We start from the raw sequence: 23,641 nt of genomic DNA on the forward strand, positions 1-23,641 counted from the left end.
CCTTGTCTGGACAAGCAATGGATGGACCACTGCGAATGTGTTGGAAAAAAAAAACATGTTAATGACAGCTTTAGCTACTGTGGCACTACATTGTAGCTTATTATCTGCAAATGTATTGCCATTTTATGTGGTATGATATTGAGTAACTATGGTGGCCATCTTGAATTTGATTAGATCCAGAAGGTGCATTGAGTCGTTTCTTCCTGTGTGTTTCATAAAGTGGTTCATGAGATTTCTAGTCCGACAGAAAAACCAAACACACATGCAAAAACATTATGGCTCACCTTTTGTATTTCGTTGGTAATGTGATTATAAAACTCAAAGGACACATAAAACGGTGTCATAAACTATATTTCTCACAATGCAGTTTCTGAACGTGTTTCAGTCCTCCCTTGCTCAGTTAGGTTTTTAAAACACGTTAACTTTTGTTCAAAACTTGTTCCAATTTAACCCAAAATAATAATTTCAAGTTTTGTTTCTTTGTTAAAATGTTGATGTGAGGGAAAAGTGATGGGAGTGCAGCCTAAAAGCATCCCTCCTCTGACTTCCGGAGGCGTCGCCGATGACATCAGCTGTTGAATGAGTGTGTGCGCCCTGGTCTCTCCCTGGTAACCGAGCATGACACAATGTCTGCCGGTATAAAACGCTAGGGCTACTCCTATCACCGCTCCACTCGCATGTCTGGACTCTTGGAGGGGAGGAGGCAGAGTTCTGCTGCTGTTGGGAACCTAAAACGCGTCTGAGCGAGGAAGAGGAGACAGACAGACTCGGCATGGCCACGCTAGTGGAATCTGCAGACATGGAGACTTTAGGCATCCACAGCCACACCGGGACGTCTCCCACCTCCTCCAGCCCCCCTCAGCACTTCAACGACAGCAAATTCTACCTGCTGGTGGTGATCGGGGAGATCGTAACAGAGGATCACCTCAAGTGTGCCATTGCAGACATAGAGAAAGGTGGTGGAGCTTTATTTATGTATTTATTTGGGGTGGGTGGTGGTGGTGTGTGTGGGGGGTGGGGGTGGGGGGGGGGAGTAGTTAGGTCTTAAAGCCGTAAAGTGAATCTTTATGGCTTTTAAAATTAGGGTCACACCTGTTCGCTTTTACGCACGGCGCAATTACGCACAGATTATCGATGGGTTATTCTCAGTTTACTTACTGCATCTTCTTGTTTTCTCTTGTCATCCTCACGTGTGAAGGGGTGATTCTGCACCTGTTTGGTGCCATTGTTGGCGCATTTCTGCGCGTTTTCTGTGATGATCCATTACAGACAGATTCAGGCGCGTCAGGCTTTTGTTATAAAGTCTGGAGGAGACAGCGAGGGGGATGTGCGTGTGCGCTTTGTGTTCTCATTTCAGATTAAAATTTCTCATCCGCTTTGACGGATCTGTTTTAAAATCAATTCCCTGATCATCCACACCATCCTCCCGCATCCAGCTCTCTCATCCCTCACCGGCTTGTGGGCGTGGCCCTGTCCGCACTGCGGTCCCTACGGAAACCCGCGAGGACCTATCTTCAGGCTGAGCAGGGCGTTCAGAGCTGCTGCTGCTGCCTGCAGGCCAGAAAGCACTTTGTTAGAAAGCAGCGAGAAGATTGTGGCGCAGTAGCTGTGTGGATGTAAAGGAGAGTCAATTTAGCACAAAAACTGAATGAAGGTTACGGGTTTATAAACTAATATTTAACATATATAATTTTCTTGAATGTTAGCTTATAAAACAAATTCAAACTAATCTTTTGATCTTTGAATCTTTGGACTTTTTGCTTTATATTTATGAACGAAATGATTGCAATCTGTTTTGGGTGCAGTGTACTGGACAAAAGTACGCACGTTCCTCCTTAGAAAAAAATATATTTTTTGTGTCTCATTGGGCCACCACTAAGCATTTAAACTGCATAAATGTGGAGAGGGTGTATGATGACTCAGGAAAATGATGACCGTCAGGCTCAAGCAGCGATATAGATATTTCCTAGTATAGATTTTCCTTTTGCTTACATCAAATCAGTAACAAGTCTAGACATGTTTATTCTAAGGTCTTCCAATGAACCAGAACCAGAGGACAAATTGTGTGTGTGTGTGTGTGTGTGTGTGTGTGTGTGTGTGTGTGTGTGTGTGTGTGTGTGTGTGTGTGTGTGTGTGTGTGTGTGTGTTGCAGGGATCCGCTCATGGGACACCAACCTCATTGACTGCAACCTGGACCAGGAGCTGAAGTTGTTTGTCTCCAGACACTCGGCGCGTTTCTCTGCAGACGTCAAAGGTAATGGGAGTACAAGATGGCCGCTCTGATCATTTCAATTGGGGACAGATTTACAGGGGAGGGAAACAATTGAAACTCTGACTTTGAGATCAACTGATGTGGGGTTTTATCACCGATACCAGCTGACAGGTGCTGCTTTTTTTGCGTCACCTTTCATGACTGACATTTTGACATTTTTCTGTCTTTTTCACCTGCTAAAATGTCACTAATAACTGCTGATGCACAACATTTCTGCCCGATCAGTTTTTGGTCTCTGAATAACCAGCTGTTGAATCTTAATTATGTGCTCTGCATTAAAATCCAACTTTTAACCAAAGTTCATTAAACAAATCAATGAACTGACCACGCATTAAATAAACAAAACAAGTGAATAAAAAGTCAGTTAACAATATTGTTTTGAGCATTTATTAAGCAGACTTTTAGTTTTTTTCAGGAACATAAATGTATGTACTGCTTCAGCACCAGACTGCCCACGGCTGTGCCTGACTTAAAAACCGCTACATACATATATAAGATAAGATATATAAAATCAACGGTAAATATCAGCCGTCTGAGGGCGTGGGAGCATTTTTTTTCTTTTTTTGCGCTGTTAGGGTACATTTGTTGTCAGATGGTAAATGGCCTGTATTTGATATAGCGCCTTCAAGAGTCCTGGAACCCCCAAGGTGTTTTACAACACAATCAGTCATTCACTCATTCACATGCTGGTGGTGATGAGCTACGCTGTAGCCACAGCTGCCCTGAGGCATACTGACACTGTCTGTTGCAGTCGTGTGACTTGTGTTCTAGATTTGCCTCGAGGATTTAAGTTCCTAATTTCCTTTAAAGGCATTTTATGAAACTTTTTCATGTTTTAAATTGTTTTCTTAAGCCAGTATGTGCTAAAATGACCCTACAGGGTTAATGAAATATCATTCAGAGCCCCACTGCCCTCTGTGGCCAGAATATTGCACTTGCAACTTCAGAGAGCCCGTCCAGTGCCTGTTGGACAAAGTATAAGTGGTGCTGGCATGCCAAAGCTGCAGTCTGCTTCCAGCACGTTTCCTGCATGTTTTAGATCATTAACACAGCTGATTTGTTTGATTTAGTGATGAATCACTCCTGTAGACACTAAGGAAGACTGAGGAGTTGTTTCAGCTTTTAGATTGAGGTATTAAAAAGACGAACGCACAGCGAGGAGATAAGGTTTGCGTTTGGTTATTCTAAACAGACACTAGGGGGTGCTAAAAGCAAGCCACAACTGCTTAGTATCCCTTTAACATTTGTTTGGTCAGTAGTTTGACTCATTTCTTCTACTTATTTGAGGTTTTGGTTGTACACCTCAGAAAGGTGGGCAGTCTATTTGCCTGTCAGGGTGTGTGTTCCTTACCAAAACATCTTATGAACCACTGGACAAATATAAATCTTTCAAAAAGTCTTTGTTGGATTTTCATCTGCCTCTCAGCAACGTTCTAACATTGTATAGCTATAAATATATTGTGAAGATTAAAAGAATTAAACAAAAAATAAATTAAGCAAGCTCAGCCAATAACACGGCTTGGTTCGAAACCAATTATTGGATCATCCGGTTGTTGTCTAACTGGACAACCGCCTTTCCCTCCTCCACTCATTACGCTCTCGCGTAGTTAGCAACAGAACGCCACTGGTGTGAGCGGTTCTCCGCTCAATTATATCAGAGAAGGAGCAACAGCCGGCTGCTACCACTTCAAATTTAGGACAAACGATCAGATTTGTAAATAGTTTGGACTTAAGAAACGGCAAATGGTGTTTAGCACTTTCTCGTTTGTTCTGGCAAGGTGGGTTTCCCGTTCCAGCAGACATGACCTAGGGATGATACCCAACAGGAGGGGTGTGTTCTGTGACCGTGTTAGCATTTAAAGGCTAGCTTGTTGGCAGATTTGCAGCTTTTAGATGGCTAATCAGCACTATTGGTTTGTCATTTTGGTCCTTTTGAAACTTTAGATGTTTTGTTTAAAACCTGCGGGTGAAAGGTGTTGAGCAGCAGGCAAAACCTTTATTCTAATTTTTTGAATGATTTTTGTTAATGTTACAAAAATTAGTCCATAGATTAAATGCATTGTTTGTGTAAGTTTATTTTTTATTTTTTTTTCACTTGGATAGTTTATCTGACTACTGCTCTGGGAGTGAGAGTTGGTTGCACAAGCTTTCATCATTTTAATGGACTTAAAAAGTGCCAGTCTCTCTTTTGGCTGGCTAAGCCATTGAGATCAGCACATTAAAGGTGCGGCGTTTCCGCTCACTCTAAATCGACTCAACTACTTGTAAGAAACTCTGTAGAGTTCTGTTAAATGAGCCACATCATGCTACTTTAAATCTTTGAGAGCAAATATTGGCACAGCATGTATTAAAATATTACCTTTGGCACTACTGAGATGTTATTTATCTTAAATATGATTTATTATGGTCAGCCTGAATTTTAACCCTGAAATGAATTAGTTTGTTTCAGTGAAGCTCCGCCCACACCCGCTCCGACAAAATGGACCTACATCAGCGTTTAGGCAAGTCTGCTGTTCTGTTGGCCTCGGTAGTCCAGGGGTTAAAGCAATTGTGCTCTCGGTTCTGGTTCCACCGCTCTGGAAGGAGTTGTTTTTGAGCATTAGGTAGGCGCCATATGCTTCTGATTTTTACGTCTCACTTGGAGACTCGTTTTTATGTGATGGCGTTTCAGCATTAGAGATCCCAGCATTGCCATTATCTTTTATTGTTTATTTTTTATCTTGTTTAACGTATTTTTATGATTGTTTCCTGTTTTTTCGATGTTCTCTTAATATTTTATGACTGTTTTTATTTTTAATCTTTCTTTTTAAAGTTCCACGACACAATATTTGTTGGTATCACGTGTTTTGTGGTTGTTCAGCACCTTGGTCTGCTGATAAGGGGCTTTATAAAAAAAAAAGAAGCTAAACTCAACTGAATTGCCTTTCATCTTGTTTTGCCATGAGCTGACGCCGGTTCGACTCTCGGCTTCAGCAGTAATTTATTTAGCCAGCTGAAGCAGATTTGATTTTTTATATTTTAGTTATTTATTATTTTCTGCCAGTATTTTGTCTCTAAACATCTTTGAATTACCGTAGGTCATTTCCAAGCAGCATTTTAGTTGATTTACTCTGCTCACCTGACATGGACTCACACTGGTCAGTAAACTGATTTGTTTGATTAACTTTAGTTAGATGTCTGATTCCAACATTGAGCAAGATTAAGATTTAACAGTTGAATGAATTCAGAGTTCAAAAATGGATGCGGCTTCAGAACGTTTGTGCATCAACCGATATCATTAGTGACATTTTCACATCTTAATAAGGTGGAAAACATCTAGATATCGGCCCAAAACATCAGCAGCACATATCGGCCATCAGCTGGCCGCGACCTCTACGTATCAACATCGGTATCAACAATAGACAAAACAATATCAGTCGACCTCTATTTCCAAACATATTAACACAAAATGACGAAACTGTCAGTTTGAATGATGTCCTGTGTTTTAATAAATGTAATAAAATAACACCAAAGTAAGAAAAGCTATTCTACACTGAAAATTCAACCATTTGCACACAAAAATAGTCTCATCTATGTCTGCATTTTCTCTTCTGTCTCCTTCTGAAAAGGGGCGTGGTCAGCAGAAAATCCATTGTCAGCTTAAAAGGGATAAAATTAAAACAAAATAAACACAACAAAAGACTCAGAGGTGTAAAGGACCTTTAATGTCTCTGGATAACAGAGTGGTGCTTTTCACAGAATGAGATTTTAAAAGTCCTGCAGCCTTAATGAGAATATTGCACTATAGTTAGGGTTCAAATAAAGCCTTTCTCATAATTGCTGCTACTGCACATGTCGAGTGGATTCTGTATTCAGTAATGTTTGCATCATTAGCCCTTTCCGAGCTGTAAGCTTGCAGATTTTGTCACCTTTACCCAGACTTGCCCTCACAGAAGGTTGCAGCATTGTTCTTTTATTATTCAGAAGATGAAGGAGCAGCTTCATAAAGACGGTGCACGTCTGTGAACATGGAGACCTTGACCGTCGGCAGCAGTTATGGCCTGTCTGGCTCTGCTCCACACCCAACACGAGCTGCACCCTTGCTTTGATTTATAACAGGCTGACCCAGCCAACAATGCCGATGTAAACAATATCACTGGATGTAAACTGATGCATGGAAAAAAAATCCCCTAAAATGATGTTCAGAGGAACTGCGATTTCCTTTTCACCCCCATCCTCAGTTCCTCACTCTCCCTTTTCTTCCTGTGAGCTGTTGCCTAGATGCACAGTTGATCTGGGAGTAATTATCGGTGCAGGCTCCCCGGTGGCAAATGTCTGTCCTCGAACATAAAGAAGGGAGGGGAACGCATGAGTGAGGGGAGCTGAGGGGGACTGGGGGGATGCTGCAAGGAAGAGAGGATGTGGAGAGAGACAAGGGGAGGGAGGAGAGCCAGAGAGGGGAGAAGACAAAGACAGATCTGATATGCTACAGAAACAAAAATAACTACTACTTTAGTTTTATGTGCAAAGAAAAACATCTTAATATTTTTGGCCTTTTTACCTAAAAATGTAATTCATAATTGTATTCTAGTGTCAGTGCAGGAAACACAACGTTTCATATGCAATTATGATTTTACAAGTATTAGGAAATATTTACTGTGAACAACTCTGTGCTCTTCTTTTGCTTTAAACAATCTAAATAAGGTGACCAAAGAGGTAAAATCTGTTTTTCTTATGAAGGATTAAAACCCAGCAGAAAATTAACCAGCCCTGCAATAAGGTGACAATAAGAACATTATTCAGCAACTGACACTTAAAAAAAAAAACTTTTGCAGACTCAATAAGAGAAACATAATAAAAAAATCCTATCCTATAAGCGTTCTTGTTGCTCATGGCATTTTCACTGATTAGGGATCAGTATTTTGCAGAAAGCAAGCAGGTTGAATCAGGCACATGAGGACTGATGCAGTTATCTGCCATCTTCATAGACGACACAGCATCCATCATGCTTCGCACAGGAAGTCTGGACCTGACAGCGAGCGGGCCAAAGAGCAGATCCTGGTCTCTTCCTGATGGATATTTGATGCTGCTGCCACAGAATTCCCAGAACTAGAGCCTTAAGTACAGAAAACACAGAGGCCAAAAGGCCATCTCTTAACCTCAAATCCATTTAGAAAGCTTGTCTTTGAAACTGATGAGGACTACATAATCATTTCATGATCAACAGTATTTAAAATATCCTTTTATTGATTCAAAATGTTTTCACACTTGTGCAGTTTTTCTTTTTATTTTGACAAACATTGGATGAAAACTCCTTTAGCTGTTGTGCATTTAGAGAATGTAAAACCTAAATGTAATGACTGTAATAAAAATAGATTACCATCAATAACCTGATGCAGTGCATCGATTGAAAAGTGAGTCAGCATGCCTAAAAGCAGTGGCACTGCCATTATCTCCATGTCCTGACAAGTTAGATGTGCCAGTTCCCTTTCTGAACTCGGTCAGTTGGGGACACGGGGAACGCGTGACACAAAACACAGCTGAAGGGGTGTCTGTCTGCTGCTGAAAGTCACGGGGGTTAGACAAAAGAAAAAATAACTACATCTATCTGAGGGGATGCAAATCTAAAGTTTACAGTACTGTCAAAAACCTATTTATTCTATTATTGACTGAGAAAACCAGAGTAGAAGCAAAATATGTTATTTTCATGATGACAGTTATTAAAGACCAAGTTCACTTAGAATTGGTTTTACTTTGTCACTCTGAGTTTACCACACAGGCTAAACTTGTGAACAGTCCTCTACTTCTGATAAAAATTAGATGAGGAAGCGCTCGGACAAGACGAGTCAGTGATAACCGCTAATCGTTAGCATAGCAACTCCACAACACGGCAGAACTCCTCCAGGCTTGCGTTCATTGTGGAGATAAAGCATTTATGTTGCAGAGCAAATGAGTGTAAAGTCACATTGTTGTTAGCCAATCAGAGGTGAGATGTCCAAATACAAGGAATGACTCAAAAACCTGCTCCCCTCTCCTGTGGCTCGCTATTATCTTTGAGACAGGAGCACCAGAGGTTTTTTTTCTTCCACAGAGGTCAACTCACAAAGCATTCATCTATACTAGTAGAGATCACTGCAGATGTTGTTTTGTTTTTGGTCAGCAAAGGTTTCAGATGTTTTGGGGTTAATTCGTTTTGCTGAACAGGACATGATGTGTTGCTTGTAGAGATTTTGTCACCTAAGATTGTCAAAAAAAGGTTCTATTGATGAGATTTCTTGGGTGCGTTCACTGAAAACCCACTGTCACTTAATATTTATGGACTCCCCATCTTGACTCATGATGGGGAAGGCTGTTTAGCATCCAGGAAGCAGCAGAGAACATCTTAGCTAGTAGAAGCTAACCATTAGCATTAGCAACTCCACCACACTGCAAACCTCCTCCAGGCTTGTGTTTTTTGTGGAGATAAAACATCAGCGTTGCAACTCAAACAGTGAGTGGTAGTCACATTGCCATTAGCCAATCAGATGCAAGGTGTCCAACTATCAGGAAATGATAATCCAAATCCTGCTTTCTGAATCACAGCTGTGACGTGGTAAATTTCAGTTCCTGGAAATGGTGCCGCAATATATTATTTCCCCCAAGAACAACTTGCACTCATTCCTACTAGAGACCATGGCAAATGTATTGAATTAATGAGGTAACCACACCTTTATGTCTACAGGTCAGTGTGGCTAGCGGCACTGAACTCAGCTTTCCAAATAACGTGGTTAATCACAGCAAAATTAGGATTTTACTGCAGTCTCATTTTATCAGGTTGGTTTTCCCCTTAATCAATGAATTCATCATTTTAAAACTACAATTTTTACTAAAATGAAACAATGACAAGGATCAAAACAAGAAGTCTTTATGACAGGAAAATATTTCTTCACCACGTCACAAATTCAAAGTTAAAAAGAAAGAAGAAGACAGATTTAGATTTGGTGTTTCCTTCCAGTTCAGTTCAATGGAGGAAGGTTGTTCCGTTTGCAATTCAGCCAGAAGGAGAATGCTTGACGGTGCGTGTCGCATTGCCTCGCCCCCCGCTGAGACAAAGCCTCACAGGGCATAAAGGACTTTTTATATTGATCAAGATAATTGCCAGCATCAAGCCAGCTTCACTGCACCAGCTGTCAGTTTTTTTCTGATGAGTTAGCGTAGACACACAGTAATTTAATTACTGAGTTCTTTATCATTTAGGAACTTTGTTGCACCACATAACAAGCAGGAAGGCACCAGGAAAAGACAAACATGCTTCTCTGTGATATTATTAGTCACTGATATGTTGGGTTGGAGTAGCATGACCAGCATAGAAAGCAGGCAGTAGAGATTGATTGGTCTCTTATTTCACTGAGCAGTGAAAAGTACATCCTCTGATTTGTTGTTGTTGTTGTTGTTGTTGTTGTTGTTGTTGTTCTCAGAGGAGCTCCGGTCATCAGTTTGAGACTGCTGTCTCGTCAGGACAAATCCCAGTGAGCCCTGTTCTCCCATCAGCGGACGAGGATTTAGGTGATGGTAGTATCAGACTGACCCAAATCTCTTTTGGAACTTAAACGCTCAGGCAAGGGAAACAGCAAGTGTGTAGTGCGGCGTGGTAAAAGTGACGTTTGATCAGCCTAAGCAATCAAAAACATAAAGAAATCTAACCCAAGGTTAGATATAGTAGTAGATTTATTCTGGAAGGGAAACATTTAGGTTATTTTATGATAATTTTTGCTTGGAAATAAAACTGGAGGTCATAACCCAAATTAATTAATTCATCTGTGTGTTTTGCCCTTATTCTACCATCTTTATTTGTCCTCAAGTGGCAACGGTGTGCATCCTCAGGAAGGCATGGCAAAATCTGCAGAACTTGAGATCATTTCAGTCATTTTTCATGATTACATTGTTTCTTGTGATTGTTTTGAGCCAAAGTTGAAATTGAACAACAAATTGGATTTCATGTACAGCTTTAGATGAAACTGCAGCAGTGATTCAGTGATTTTTCCACATAGTCGGTTTGGTTAATGGCTGTGTTTGATGCCATATCTGTTGCATAAAACATGTAGAAAAGACAGAGCCAAGCAAGCAGCTGCTGCAGCGACTCGTCTCCAGAGAGAAGAAGCTTCAGTGGTCCTCAGTTCAAAGATGTTTTACCTCGTCGCTGTCCTCACACAAAGTGGTGCATTCTCCTGCCTTAGTGGGGGACTTTAGTGTTTCCTTTGAAGGAATTCATCGATTGAAGGTTTAAGAAACAAAGAGGGCTGACTCGGCGATGAGTTCTTCATGAACCCCCACTGCTGGTGACCATTATCTAACACAGTGTGAGTCACTTTCTGTGGGGAAAAAAGCTCTGGCGCTCAGAAGAATGGTGATGGAAAACTACAGGATTATGAGTCTTTTTGTTAATGCCCATGATATGCAAACGCCACTCGCCTCTGATTGGCTATCAGCAATGCAACTCTTCTGATGCCTTCGTTCGCTCTTCTTTCTTGGGTAAAAATTGCAATATTGACGTTTTATCTCCTCAAATATCTCCTCCTTCTGGGCTGCATGGTGGCGCAGTCGTTAGCACTGTTGCCTCGCAGCACGAAGGTTGCAGGTTCGAAACTCGGCTGCGGCCTTTCTGCGTGGAGTTGAGTGTTCTCCCCATGCATGCGTGGGTTTCCTCCGGGTACTCCGGTTTCCCCCACAGATCACAACATGCCCTATACAGTAGGTTATAAATTGTAAGTCGCTTTGGATAAAAGCATCTGCCAAATAAATATACATAAACATAAATAACGTAATCATGCATGTGTTCCTCCATGTTGTGGAGTTGGTAATGCTCATGGTTAGCTTCTACTAACTGAGATGTGCTCTGTTATCTCCTAAATCAGTGGTTCCCAACCTGGGGTCCCCTCAAGATTGCAGGGGGTCCTCACAATTTTGTCTGTGCTGAAATAGTGAGGTTACGAAGATTATATTAATAAAATTTACATTAATAAAATCCGAATAACACACCAAAGGTCTGTATAATTGTTATAACACTATGTCTGTGTAAAGGTTGAATTTTATCACTTTTAATGTGCGTATGCGGGTATAAGTTGCGGTTGAGGGTCCCGGTTTATCTTCGACACAGGCAAGACGTTGGTAACCCATCCATCCATCCATCCATTTTCATCCACTTATTCGGAGTCGGGTTGCCGGGCCAGTAGCCTAAGGCGAGAGGCCCAGACTTCCCTCTCCCCAGCCACTTGGGCAGCTCCTCCAGGGTAATCCCAAGGCGTTCCCTGGCCAGGTGAGAGACATAGTCCCTCCACCGTGTCCTGGATCTACCTTTAGGTCTCCTCCCGGTTGGACATACCCAGAAAACCTCACCAGGGAGGCATCCAAAGGCATCCTGACCAGATGCCCGAGCCACCTCAACTGGCTCCTCTCGATGTGGAGGAGCAGGGGTCTACTCCGAGCCCCTCCCGAATGACCAAGCTTCTCACCCTATCTCTAAGGGAAAGCCCAGCAACTCTTCGGAGAAAACTAATTTCGACCGCTTGTATCCGTGATCTCGTTCTTTCAGTCACTACCCAAAGCTCATGACCATAGGTGAGGGTAGGAACGTAGATCGACTGGTAAATCGAGAGCTTCGCCTTCTGACTCAGCTCTCTCTTCACCACGACAGACCGGTACAACACCCACATCACTGCAGATGCAGCACCAATCTGCCTATCGATCTCACTCTCCAGTTTTCCCTCACTCGTGAACAAGACCCCGAGATACTTAAACTCCTCCACTTGGGGCAGGACCTCATCCCTGACCCAGAGAAGGCATTCTACCCTTTTCCGAATCAAGACCATGGTCTCAGATTTAGAGGAGCTGATACTCATCCCAGCTGCTTCACACTCGGCTGCGAACCGCTACAGTGAAAGCTGAAGATCACATTCTGATTAAGCCAACAGGACCACATCATCTGCAAAAAGCAGAGACCTGATCCCCAGGCCACCAAAACCGATGCCCTCCACACCTTGGCTGCGCCTAGAAATCCTGTCCATAAAGGTTATGAACGGAATCGGGGACAAAAGGCAGCCTTGGCGGAGTCCAACTCTCACTGGGAATGAGCCCGACTGGCTGCCGGCAATGCGGCCCAAGATCTGACACCGATCATACAGGGACCTAACAGCCCGTATCAGAGGGCCTGGTACCCCATACTCCCGGAGTACCCCCCACAGGGCCCCCCAAGGAACACGGTCAAATGCCTTCTCCAAGTCCACAAAACACATGTAGACTGGTTGGGCAAATTCCCACGCACCCTCCAGGATCCCCCTAAGGGTACAGAGCTGGTCCAGTGTTCCACGGCCAGGGCGAAAACCGCATTGCTCCTCCTGAATCTGAGGTTCAACAATCCGATGGACCCTCCTCTCCAGAACCCCTGAATAGACCTTACCAGGAAGGCTCAGGAGTGTGATCCCCCTGTAGTTGGAACACACCCTGTGGCCCCTCTTTTTAAATAAGGGGACCACCACCCCGGTCTGCCAGTCCAGTGGGACTGCCCCCGATGTCCATGCAATATTGCAGAGCCGCATCAGCCAACACAGCCCCACAACATCCAGAGCCGTAAGGAACTCTGGGCAGATCTCATCCACCCCCAGAGCCTTGCCACAGAGGAGCTTTTTAACCACCTCAGTGACCTCTGCACCAGAGATTTGAGAGGCCAACCCAAAGTCCACAGACTCTGCTTCCTCACTGGAAGATGTGTCAGTGAGATTGAGGAGGTCTTCGAAGTATTTTGCCCACCTATCCACAACGTCCTGAGTAGAGGTCAGCAGCACATCATCCCCACTATAGATAGCGTTGGTAGCAAACTGCTTTCCTCCCCGAGGCGCCGGATGGTGGACTAGAATCTCCTCAAAGCCGTACGGAAGTCTTGCTCCATGGTCTCACCGAACTCCTCCCATGCCCGGGTTTTTGCCTTGGCGACCACCCGAGCCACGTTCCGCTTGGACTGCCAATACTCGTCAGCTGCCTCTGCAGTCCCACTGGCCAAAAATACCTGATAGGACTCTTTCTTCAGCTTGACAGCATTCCTAACCGCCGGTGTCCACCAGCGGGTTCGGGGGGTTGCCACCACGACGGGCACCGACGATCCTGCGACCACAGCTCCGGTCGGCCGCCTCAACCATGGAGGCATGGAACAGGGCCCATTCAGACTCAATGTCCCCTGCCTCCCCCGAACATTTTGGAAGTTCTGTTGGAGGTGGGAATTGAAGCTCCTTCTGACAGGAGACTCTGCCAGAAGTTCCCAGCAGACCCTCGTGATACGTTTGGGCCTGCCTGGTCTGACCGGCATCCTCCCCCACCATCTGAGTCAACTCACCACCAGGTAGTGGTCAGTTGACAGCTCCGCCCTTCTCTTCACCCGAGTGTCCAAGACATGCGGCCACAGGTCAGACGAAACAACAACAAAGTCGATCATCGAGCTGCGGCCTAAGGTATCCTGGTGCCAAGAGCACATATGGACACCTTTATGTCCGAACATGGTGTTCATTATGGACAATCCATGAGTGGCACATACGTCCAATAAAAAAACACCACTCAAATTCAGATCAGGGGGGCCATTCCTCCCAACCACGCCTCTCCAGGTCTCACTGTCATTGACCACGTGAGCCTTAAAGTCCCCCAGCAGAATGAGGGAGTCACCAGAAGGAGCGCTTTCCAGCACCCCCTCCAAGGTCTCCAAAAAGGGTGGGTAGTCTGAACTGTGGTTTGGTGCCTAAGCACAGACCACAGTCAGAACCCATCCCCCCACACTTAGGCGGAGGGAGGCTACCCTCTCATTCACTGGGGTAAACCCCAACGTACAGGCACCAAGATGGAGGGCAACTAGTATGCCCACCCCTGCTTGGCGCCTCTCAGTGGGAGCAACTCCAGAGTGGTAGAAAGTCCAACCCCTCTCAAGGAAACTGGTTCCAGAGCCAGAGCCATGCATTGAGGTTAGTCTGACTATATCTAGTCGGAACCTCTCAACCTCACACCAACTCAGGCTCCTTCCCCACCAGAGAGGTGACATTCCATGTGCCAAGAGCCAGCTTCTGTAGCTGAGGATCAGACCGCCAAGGTCCCCACCCTCGATTGCCACCCGTCACACACTGCACCCGACCCCTTTGGCCACTCCCACGAGTAGTGAGCCCATGGGAAGGGGGACCCACATTTCCTCTTCGGGCTGTGCCTGGCCTTTAGGATTTTTCTTATTCTCCTCAATTAACGCTGAGAAATAGGCAGTTCTAGTTTGTCTAAGCTTATTTTTTTGAAGCACAAGACTATTTTTCCAGTAGAAGTAGGACTCCTCCTGGTGCGTAGAGCGCCATGTTCTCTCCAATTTTCTAGAGTTTTGTTTTAAAGCTCGTAAATGAGAATTATCATAAGTAGTAAGTAAGTAAATTTTATTTCTATAGCACTTATAACAGACATAGAATCACAAAGTGCTTCACATAGATCAAAACAAAATAAAACAAAGTCATGAAATCATAATGATCTCAAAACAGAAATAAATTAACATCAGAAAATTAAAGTCATTAAATGATCACATTTCATAAACAGATCAAATGTTACTAATTTGAGTTAAAAATAAGAAAATAAAAGATTTCGGTAGCTTCTAGAAGGTTCTGGTGTGTGGACCTGAGGGCTCGGGTTGGAGCATAAGGCTTTAACAATTCAGTAATATAGGGAGGAGCTTGACCATGTAGAGCAGGCGTGGGAAACCCTGGTCCTCGAGGGCCGATATCCTGCATGTCTTTGCTCCAACACTTCTGATTCAGTGGTTCATTCACCTGTTCAGCAGCTCATCGGGCTCTGCAGAAGCCTGTTAATCACCTGCTGATTATAATCAGGTGTGTTGAAGGAGGGTTGAAGCTAAAATGTGCTGGATAGCGGCCCTCCACGGACCAGGGTTCCCCACCCGTGATGTAGAGCATTGAAAGTTATAGTCAGGATTCTAAAATGAACTCTAAAGTTAACAGGTAACCAGTGTAGAGACATCAGAATAGGAGTGATGTGAGCTCTTCTGTTTGCTCCAGTTAGGAGCCTCGCTGCAGAGTTCTGGACCAACTGAAGGCGGTCAAGGGCTTTTTTGTTAAAACATGTGAAGAGTGTGTTACAGTAATCTAGAGGGGAGGAGATAAAGGCATGGAGAACCATTTCAAGTTCATGTTTAGACATCAACCTTCGCAGTTTGGAGATATTTCTTAAGTGATAAAAACCGCTTCAGACAGATGTTTTTGAGTGACCTTCAAGAGACGTTGATTGGTCAAAAACAACACCCAAATCCCTTAAGTTCATCTTGACGGCAGATGATAAGGTGTTACTCTTCGCTCTCCAAAGATTTCATCCATCTTCGTGATGACAATTTACTCTGCAATGAGGTTAATATTTACACAGTCATACAGCTGCTGCTGGACCATCTCAGTTTCATCAAAGATTTGATACAAGTGTTGAGTTGAGACGTTTGGCTGAGGCCTGATTTTCCTCATTGATTTAAACATAGCAGAAGGGTATCACATAAAAAAGAAAGACAATATAATATATTTTTATTGTGAGTGTTTATCATGTGGCTGTGTCTTTTGTAGTTTAGTAGATCTGGTGAATACAAAGTAAGTTTTCTTGATTCAGCCTCTCCGGTTCTCAAGTGAAAAAAGGTGAGTATGCCCCCTTCAGGTTAGAAGGGGGTCTCTGCCTCAGGCTTAGATTTTTATTGTCCTTATGCATTTTTCAACTTCGGTACTGAGGTCTATTTATTTATTTTTACTTATTGATTTTTCTTTTTGTGTTCAGGGCAAAGAATTCTTCACCATAAGAGTAATGTCCTGGAGACGGTGGTGCTCATTAACCCTTCAGATGAAGCTGTCAGCACTGAGGTAAGCAACTATATTATTGACAGCGTCTCGTGCAGTCACAGCATCTTATTTAAGCTTTCTCTCATCAGACACTCATAGATATTTTTACCTAAATTTTCCCCCAGTTGAAATGATGTTTCACACAATCATTTATTTAGGCATTTAAAGACAATTTACAGCATAGCAAGGGTTTGTATTCAGCTTGATGTTGCAGGCTGGCATGGGTGAAATTAAATATCTGGGACACTGTAATCCAGTTACTGTCAGAACAGCTAGCGCTGTCTTTTACAGTTTAATTTGTGCTGTTTGGTGCTTAGATTGGAATAAGGGAAGAGATTTAATAGTCTAGATGAAACATGGTGTCCTCCTGTGTCTTGTGTTCCATCAAATGTGCATTAATAATGTCTCACAGTGCAGCAGGACCGGCCGAGCCAGTCGCCCAGAACAGCTGAAGCTGCTAGAGTAGAATAAAAGACCAGCAGAGAGTGGGAGAGGCAGAGACAGATGGATAAAAGGAAACTTAGCAGAGTGAATCGTGAGAGCACAAGTCAGCTACTTAGCTAATGGACGGCAGCGACACAAAACCGGAGGTGCCTCAGTTACAATAAATCACTAAACTGAACACTCCTGCTGCTTGTGTTCTTTTTTCATATTCTTTCAAACGCTTGGATCGTTTTATGCTTTTAGCCTCACTCCAGTCATCTCAGATGTTATTTTGCTCTTTTAATTTGCAGGTTCGTTTGATGATCTCTGACACCGCCAGGCACAAGCTTCTGGTGCTGGCGGGACAATGCTCTGAAAAATCCGGGGAGCTGATTCTTCAGTCTGGATCTTTCTCCTTCTTCAGTTTCATAGACATATTCACTGATCAAGAGGTGAGTCCACATGCAGGAAAAGACATCTGCACGTGACTAGTTGACATCTACATCACCGTTTGACTTGGATCAATAACTTGAGGACATGAACTCTGTTTCCACTAGATGAGTTCTGGGACATTTCTGAGAGGGGGGAGGTGACAGGGAAAGTATGATGGCTTCGTCCTTTCAGTTGTTGTGTCTCCTTACAAAAGTGACCCTTTAAGGAATTTGCTAAGACCTTAACAACCTTTGTCAGTGAGTGACTTGACATCACAGATCAGCAGCAAAAGACACCCACAACCATGGAGATTAATATTAGTTTTCATCTTTAATGATTTTTCACTACACACAGAGCAAAAAGAGCTTGTTTTTACCTTTGCCGACATGTTTCGATTCACTGCCACCTTCATCAGAGCAAACGCCGATGTTGGAGGCATCACTTCAGTTTATCTGCGGGCAGCAGAGACGATGTCGCCCTCTACTGCCCGCGCCTTCTCCAAAATTCAAAAGGTGGATCAAAGAAGCGATTGAGATAAGGAGACGTGGGCCCAGGACCATGAACAGGGACAAAGGAGTATACACGCTGGACCACTCATGGGACTTGGTCATCAAGTCATCAAGAAGGCGCGGGCAGTAGAGGGCAATATCGTTCAGAGGTAAGAACAAGCTCTTTTTGCTCTGTGTATAATGAAGAATCACAAAAAATGAAATTAGATAGAAAACACAGAATTAACTAATTGACTAATTTGTTCTATCAGTGCTCATTAAACGTTTGAGCTACGCCTGCCAAACTGGGAGACGTGGGAGTCCCACTTGGGACGATGTAGGACAATGTCCGTGCGTGCCTCATGGTATATAACCAGGCTTAAGTCTACACAGCTCTGATAGCAACTTCTTATTGATCTTTACAATATTTTCTGATGTTTTCTTATGTTTCCAGTGTGTCATAATAATTCCTAATTGTTTTATGATAATCTAATAATTTACAATTCAGTTGGTTTATTTTTCTGAGTAGAGTGATTGTCTAAACCTCATGGTAGAAGTGTTTTACAGTTTGCAGAATATCACATTGACGGTCCTTTTCTCAAAATGTATTTTACAGATCATTATCACAGTAAAAATATGAATTATATGTAAATGTCGGAGGTCACTACAATACCACCCTGAAAGTGGTCCTGTCAGGGTGGCCTGGTCCAATACATATTTGCACATAACATCCGGTAAAATATCCCGTAAGTTCTGATAGTGGAAACAAGCCTATTCGTTTTTTTATATATTTTTAGGAAAATAAGACAGATGACAATTGGCTGCACGACAAAACAGATGCACGTACACTCACACATCCATATGAAAGTACTTTGCAGAATTCAGAGAGAAAAAGTTATTGTTTTTTGAGAAACAAACTTCTTTTTAATAATAACAGAAACACACTGAATCTGAAACATCAGTTATCATTTGAAAACTGTTAAAAATCCTTTGATTTTTCCATGCACAGATTGGTGAGTTGCTCAGCACCATCCACCCAGCAAACAAAGCCAACCTTACACTCTCCTGTCCTGAACAAGGAGACTGGAAAAACTCCAACTTGGACAAACACAACCTGCAAGACTTCATCAACATGAAACTAAACTCCACTCTCATCCTCCCTGAAATGGAGGGCCTCTCAGAGTTCACAGAGTATTTGTCGGAATCAGTAGAGATCCCGTCTCCTTTTGACATGTTAGAACCTCCGACCTCAGGTGGATTTCTCAAACTCTCCAAACCGTGCTGTTACATTTTCCCTGGTGGTCGAGGTGACTCTGCTCTATTTGCCGTTAATGGATTCAACATGCTTATCAACGGTGGTTCAGACAGGAAGTCATGCTTCTGGAAACTAGTAAGGCATCTAGATCGGGTGGACTCCATCCTCCTGACCCACATCGGCGATGACAATTTGCCAGGCATCAACAGCATGTTGCAGAGAAAGATTGCGGAACTCGAGGAGGAACAATCACAGGGTTCCACAGCTAACAGTGACTGGGTGAAGAACATGATCTCTCCAGATATTGGTGTTGTGTTTGTGAATTTTCCTGAAAACCTGGATCATCCTGGACCTAATTACAGGGTGCGCAGGAATGTTGATGAGGCAGCATTCACCCAGCAGTTTTTGAACAAGCTCAGCTTGAGGATTGAGACGTTGCAAAGGCCTGTAGGAAACACCATAGAACCAATCACACTTTTTCAGAAAATGGGTGTTGGGATGCTTGAAATGTATGTTCTCAATCCTTCTAAGAACAGCAAAGAGATGCAGCACTTCATGAAGCAGTGGACAGGCAGTGAAAAAGACACTACTTCAATTCTGCTTCCAAATGGAAAAGAATCTGAGTTTCCGCTTTCTTACTTGACTTCTATCTCTTCTCTCATTGTGTGGCACCCTGCAAACCCCTCAGAAAAGGTTGTGCGAGTTCTCTTTTCTGGAAACGCCACCCAAGATGACATCTTTGAGGGGATGGAAAAACTTAAGCATTTAGATTTCTTGAAACAGCCAGTTGTCACTCAAAAAGCATTGTCTTCTAGCTCACCATCAACCCCAACGCTAAAGCAAACAAAGATGAAGCACAGAACAGACAGTAAAGAGAGCCTGAAATCTACCCCAAAGCCATCCACAATCAAAAGCATCAGGAAGATTTCAAAGGAGGAAATGCCAGAGAAGGCAAAGACTGACGTGGAATCAGCTCAAGAGAAAACAGAAAAGAAAGACAAAAAAGAAAAAGTTCCATTGAAAAAAGACAAGGCAAAGACACAGGAGAAAGAGCCTAAAGCAAAAACTGATCAGTCCAACCAAAACCAAACGCTGGACAAAAAACCTGAAGCTAAACCCAAAGCTGAAAAGACAACTAAAAAAGAAACCAAAGCACCCATGAAAAAAGATGACGCCTCCAAACTTGAAGCTAGAAAGGAGGAGAAAGTAAAGAAAGAGGAGGGGAAAAAAGTTCTGAAAAGGGACATCAGAAGAGATTCCCCTATGAAAGACAAAAAGGAAGAAAAGAAAGAACAAAAGAAAGATGTCAAAAAGTCCTCCAGGGACATAAAAAAGACCACCACTGCAGGGGAAGAAAGGAATATCAAACCAAAGCCACTGAAAAAGGAGGACGCATCAAAGAAAGAATCGGGAGCTCTCTCGAAGTTAAAAGACAAAGGAAAGTCAAAGGCAGTGAAGAAAGAGACAAAGATAGATAGCAAACTGCCAGTAAGCCCTGCTGCTGCAGCTGTTGCTGCTGTTACAGAGGATCTAGAAGCAGAAAGATCTTTGATGTCCTCACCAGAGGACCTCACTAAAGACTTTGAGCAGCTCAGAGCTGATGAGCTAGTTGAGGAGGAAGCTATTGTAGATCAAAATGAGGAGAGAGAGGCTTCAGCGATCCAACAGGAACAAACAGTACAGAACAAAGAGTCTCCCGAAGCACTGGAATCTATGGATGAGGGTATAACAACAACAGAGGCAGAAGGAGACAGTGGATGGACTCCAGACGAACAGCTTCTGAAGGAAAAAGTCAATGTCAGCGTTTGTGAGAAGTTTGAAGATGAGGGCACCGTAATGGAGGAGACATCAGAAGGAGGTGATTATGAAGAGAAGGGGGAGATGGAGGAGGTTTATGAACCGCAAAAAGAGGAAGCAGATGAAAGTGATCTCACGCATTGCACAGAGGAACACCATGACGAGCTTACAGAAATAGATATTTGTAAGGACAGTGATGGCATGACTAATGAGAACGTAGAAAACAAGCTTGGAAGTCCTAAAGAAGCAGAGAGGCAGACTCTTCCTGGATCAGCTTCACCCAAAATTTCCTCTCCAGTTTCTCCTGCTGCGTCTTTCCGCGATGAAATGCCTACAGTTGGTTTTGAGAGCTCCACAGCTTCGGATGATGAGAACAGAGGTGAACCCCCTGATGAGTTCACGGCCACTTCTGGTCACACGCAATCCACTCTTGAAATATCTAGCGTCCCAACACCACTGGATGAGATGTTGACTCCTAGGGACATCATGAGTGACGAAGCCACCAATGATGAGACGGCCTCTCCATCTGAGGATGTAGACAGGTTGGGGAAGTCAGCGTCAGGAGAGTTTGATAAGAAGCTTTCACCAATTCAGGATCTACCAGAGTTTAGTCACTCTCAGAGTGATGCCACGGAAGGCCGAGACTACGACCATTCTGCTTCTTCAATATCGCCCCCTTCATCCCTAGAAGAGGATAAAATCTGTGAGGGGTTTACCTCAACAGAGAAGGCTGAAAAAGTCCACTCTGATCTAAAGTCACATGAGAAGAATGATGCTGAGCCAGCCAAGCTAAGTGCAGTGTCCACAACATTTCCTTTTGTTCGTTCTCCCTCAGTGGAAGCCAAGGATGTTTTTGAATCTCCAGCCATGTTTGATGCTCCAATAGAACTGTCATCCACGCTGGCTGATATCACTCTAGCAACAACTGATTCATCTCAAAGCCCAGATGACAAACCACTGGAAGAAGCTAATTCACCCCAGTCATCGGGGCACACCCCTTATTACCAGTCACCAGTAGATGAGAAAGTGGACATCCTACCGCCTGCAACAGAAGACAAGTCACAGGGTCCAGTCATTGTGGAGGTCGAAAGTGATAAAGAGGATTCCTCTAACAGAGTTACCCCCGAGCCTGTGGAAACAGAATTAGAGGACTCTTCTCCTGTCGAGAGGGAAGTTCCTTCTCCAAAAAGCACACCACACACTGAGCCAGAGTCCCCTGGGACAAAGGAGTCACCCTTTGATATAGATCCCAAGAAATCTGTTGAAAAGAATCATTTAGTGATGTCCTCTGTACCATTGACTAAGCATGAATTTGACACCAATCTTTTTGCCACTTTTAAAGAAGACAATAAAATGTCGATTTCAGAAGGCACCACATCAGAGAAGTCTGAAACTCCACTGGAAGAAGTGGTAGCAGAAGACACATTTTCACACCTAGCTTCAGCATCCACAGCCTCCTTGGCCACCAGCTCATTGCCTGAACCAACCACTGGTTCTCCTTCCCTTCATGCTGAGGTGGGCTCTCCTCACTCAACAGAAGTCGATGACTCTTTATCTGTTTCTGTGGTTCAGACTCCAACCACCTTACATGAGGCTGAGGAATCTCCAACCAAAGAAGATAGTCCAAGGCCTATGTCTATCTCTCCAGAAAACTCACCAAAGACCATAAGCAAGGCTCAGTTACAGGACACAAAATCTCCAGAACATTCTGCAATGTCTGTAGAGTTTGGCCAAGAGTCCCCAGACCACTCCTTAACTCTGGACTTTAGTAAGCAATCTCCAGAACATCAGTCACTGGGCAGCAGCTCACATGCAACAGAGAATGGCCCTACTGAGGTTGATTACACTCTTTCTGATGGAGCAGACCTGAGAGCAGCAGGAGGGGGAACATCTGCAGCAGAAAACTCTTGTCATTTTGAGGAAAATGAATCAGTCTGTGCCACTTCTGCAACTCCGTCTGATGCATCTCAGTCAACTCCCTCTGTTGCAACCCCCTGCCAAATGGCAGAGATGTCACATGCAGAGGTAGAACTAACAGATATGTCACCAGTCTCCCCAAAGGCATCATCGGTCACCCATTCTCCTCATCTTTCTCCTGTGTTAGGAGGTCCTCCAGCTAAAGACATCCCCAGCCCCATCTCACAATCTGTGGAGAGCACAACTAACTCTGATTCACAGCAGTTATATGACAAGTCACCCTCACCCCCAAAACCTTCTTCCCCATCTACGTCTTTTAATCTTTCAAAAGGAAATACACCTTCCCCAGCAAAGGAAACAAATCCTTTTAAATGTGATGCTTTGAGCCTTGAAAACGATTCTCCTGTGAGTCCTAAAGTTCCTTCTCCTTTACAGCTACAATTGTCCTCTGATCCATTCGATTACAGTTCTTGCTGTGGTTTCAAGGAACCAGACACCACAAAGAAAAGTCCTTGTGCTGCATCTAAGACAGATGTTGACCTCTGTCTTGTCACTTCTTGTGAGTACCGTCATCCCAAGACTGAATTATCTCCTTCTTTCATTAATCCAAGCCCTCTTGAGTATTTCACAAATGAAGAAAATGTTTTAGATGAGAAGAAGCTTCTGGTCAAGTCAGGGGAAGGTCCTCCACCTCCAGGAGGTAAGCTGCCTGCCAAGCAATGTGAGGATACTCCACCCACATCCATTAGTGAATCTGCTCCCTCACAGACAGATTCAGATGTACCACCAGGAACAGAAGAGTGCCCCTCCATCACAGCAGACGCAAACATTGACTCTGAAGATGACTCTGAGACCCTACCTACTGACAGAACTCTGACCTACAGGCAGGCCGATCCTCCTCCAGTGGCACTCAGGGATTCTGCTCCATTTTCAGGCAGTCATGATGCTTGTATGGTGGATCCAGAAGCGCTAAAGGCTGAAGAAAATGTTCACAATCCTAATGCGAATGGAGGAGACAAGCCCGGTAAGAAAAAGCTGTCGAAAAAGTCCTCATCACCAGCTAGAAAGAGTGGCCTGTCCAAAGTTAAGGACTCAAAGACTGCTTCTCCCAAGAAAAGTGGTGGAGAAGGGAAAGATGCCAAAAATGCAACCAATACTTCTGCATCCAAAGGTGTAAAAACCACTGCATTAGGTGAAC

General features: G+C 43.7%; 1 protein-coding gene across 1 annotated transcript in view; it reads left to right on the forward strand.

The window, feature by feature from the left end:
- The first annotated feature begins 623 nt into the window (after positions 1-623).
- The window catches only part of map1b (microtubule-associated protein 1B), a 28,588-nt gene continuing 5,570 nt past the window's right edge, over positions 624-23,641 (forward strand). The window contains exons 1-5 of the mRNA XM_015943033.3: positions 624-956; positions 2,153-2,254; positions 16,070-16,152; positions 16,866-17,006; positions 18,484-23,635. Coding sequence (XP_015798519.3) covers positions 773-956; positions 2,153-2,254; positions 16,070-16,152; positions 16,866-17,006; positions 18,484-23,635 — 5,662 coding nt within the window. The 5' untranslated portion in view covers positions 624-772. The remainder of the gene's footprint in view (positions 957-2,152; positions 2,255-16,069; positions 16,153-16,865; positions 17,007-18,483; positions 23,636-23,641) is intronic.

Source organism: Nothobranchius furzeri, chromosome 6 (assembly GCF_043380555.1).
Source record: "Nothobranchius furzeri strain GRZ-AD chromosome 6, NfurGRZ-RIMD1, whole genome shotgun sequence".
NCBI lineage: Eukaryota > Metazoa > Chordata > Actinopteri > Cyprinodontiformes > Nothobranchiidae > Nothobranchius > Nothobranchius furzeri.